Source organism: Notothenia coriiceps, unplaced genomic scaffold (genome assembly GCF_000735185.1).
Source record: "Notothenia coriiceps isolate Sejong01 unplaced genomic scaffold, NC01 NC01_scaffold00028155, whole genome shotgun sequence".
Lineage (NCBI taxonomy): Eukaryota > Metazoa > Chordata > Actinopteri > Perciformes > Nototheniidae > Notothenia > Notothenia coriiceps.
In genome coordinates, this window is record NW_011360856.1 from 151,296 (window position 1) to 153,705 (window position 2,410).

Sequence of the window (2,410 nt, forward strand, 5' to 3'; positions counted from 1 at the left end):
TTTGGTCCGGTCTCCTCCGGCGTGATAACCTACCATGCGCGTTTCAGGAGCGTTTAAGAAGCATTTCAGAAGGGGAGCGTCTTGGGTGCCGGCTCGCAGTTTTTGTTGATTTGGGCATATATCCTGGACAGGCTACTTTGTACAGACAAAGTTAATAATAATTGTAATATTCCAGATATAAACGACATGAATCAAAGATGTGTTGCTATATTTCAGTGGGAAAAAAATGCATTCATCATCATAATTATTCTATATATATAATTTACACAGTGCCTGTAAAACGGAGGAGAACGCTGGCATTTCTCCTCCTACTTGAAAGACTACGGAGGGATAGGGTCTGCAAAATTTGTTTATTTTGGGGATTGACTGGATGCTTTTCCTGCCCAGTGCTATGCAACGCCTCGCGTCGCAAATAGACTTGCAGCCGGACCCGGTGGAATCGAGGGGGTTAGTGTGTGGTTGCGTTCTAGTCACTTTGCTCAGCGCTACTGCTTGTTACAACTTGTTTTCGCTGTACTCAACTGTTATTGCTCAGGTTAATCTCGACCCCCTCCAATGTAAGCGTGACATATTTGATTCTTAGCTCTTGCCTGGTTGCCAACTCCAGCAAAGGTCAATTGTGTCTAGAGTGCGCCATCTAGTGGGATAAGTGGGATAAGCTGAAATGCCGGGTATTGCAGGAAAAAGGCAAAATTAATGCGGTCTTTACTACAATTTGGACAATTTGGCACCAATATTCGGCGGGCCGGATTAAAAAGCCCAACGGGCCTTATATGGCCCGCGGGCCTTAGTTTGCCCATACCTGCTCTATATATAATGTATTTGGTGGTAAAGGGTGGCAATTAAAAAAGCCAAAACATTTTGGGGTTTGTTTTTTTCAAGTAATGATATCCATTCAGGGAGGTGAGTGTGAAGTTATCTAGGCTTTGTTTGCCAGGATTAAGCGAATGAGCAGTCACAGCAAACACTAACATTGATGTAAATTAAACATCAATCAGTTGACAGCCCTAATATATACATATTTGTCAAGTATTTCATTCACATATGGGTATAAAAGATAACGTTACCATGTGGTTATTTGATATAGTAAGTATTCCTTTTTTTAAACACCAGTAAACAGGAAAACACCACATTAGCGGGTTAAAAGCACCCTTGTTAACAGACTCAATTGAACCCCTCGTGAGGGCACTATGTGTAGTTTAACAGTGTATTATAACTGTGTATTGTAACATTTGTGATATTGGGCTATATAAATAAGCATTGATTGATTGATTGATTGATTGATTGATTGATTGATTGATTACTCCTGCTGTCTTTAGGCTTTGAGCTGCAGTTCCGCCTTGGTCCTACCCTCCAGGGTAAAGATGTCCAGGTTTACACCAACTACCCTGCAAAAGGCCACAAGTTTGATCGCCTTAAGTTTCATCCTTTGGACTGGTTCTACCCGAACGGATGGGAGGATGACTGTGATAAATACTGCAGACTGGACCTAATCGTAGCTGGATCATATCAGTACTATTTCTCCTGTGGGTAAGTCACTTTGTTGCTGCTACTGCATTCATATACTCACTATTTAATGAACATTGAATGTCAAATGCTTAATATTTATTACCAATATTAAGAATTACTAATATTGCAGTCACCTCCCTAACTTAATAAGGTTGTTAATCTATCTAAATCTAAAAAGTAATTTGTGGATATGTTATGTGTGCACAATGCTTTTATAAACAAATGAAAAACAAAGGATATGCAATCCAGTCTTATTTTTTCCAGTATTTGGAAAGAGAGTTATTGAGTCCCTCGTACATTATCCCCCCAAATATTTTTTATTTTATAGAAACGTCAAAAGGCATGTTTGAGGGAGTCACTCACTATTTATCTGATTAGCTGGTAAACTTATGTATTGTATCCCTACAATAATAAAAGATTGTGATTCAATTATACTGAATTGAACCGAGATTTCTATTGTTGGTAAGCAGTCAGCATTGACGAGACGTTGAGCGACCTGACAGTTGGAGGTGGGCTGCAACTAGCGGCTCCAAAAGACAGACACCTCGTCCAACAGCTCCGGAAAAAACTGGGAAAAGCTGTCTTGCCATCCTCGCAGCCTGGGGCAAATTCTTCCCCTCGTAGCGAGATCTGGTGGTCTCCTTCACTACTTCAGGCCAGGGGATGTCCAGCCTGGATGCAGCGTGTTGGCACACGCCTTGCAAATCCATGCTGAGACGGGGCGAAGCTGGTATGCTTTCGCCCGGAGGGGCAGACACAGCATCAGGCTTGGCAGCCTGAACGAATATATCATCCTCGTCTGAGTCGGATATGTCCATATAGTCCAACACCAAGACGTCCTCCACGGGCGGAGCCACGGTGAGGTCCAGCTGGGAGCCCCAGCTAGCCTCAGCGCAAGTCT

The 2,410-nt window shown here is 42.5% G+C and overlaps 1 protein-coding gene across 1 annotated transcript in view; it reads left to right on the top strand.

Annotated features, from left to right (window-relative positions):
* The window catches only part of LOC104958037 (glycogen debranching enzyme-like), a 7,481-nt gene extending 5,947 nt beyond the window's left edge, over positions 1 to 1,534 (top strand). The window contains exon 2 of the mRNA XM_010785737.1: positions 1,320 to 1,534. Coding sequence (XP_010784039.1) covers positions 1,320 to 1,534 — 215 coding nt within the window. The remainder of the gene's footprint in view (positions 1 to 1,319) is intronic.
* The last annotated feature ends 876 nt before the right edge of the window (positions 1,535 to 2,410 follow it).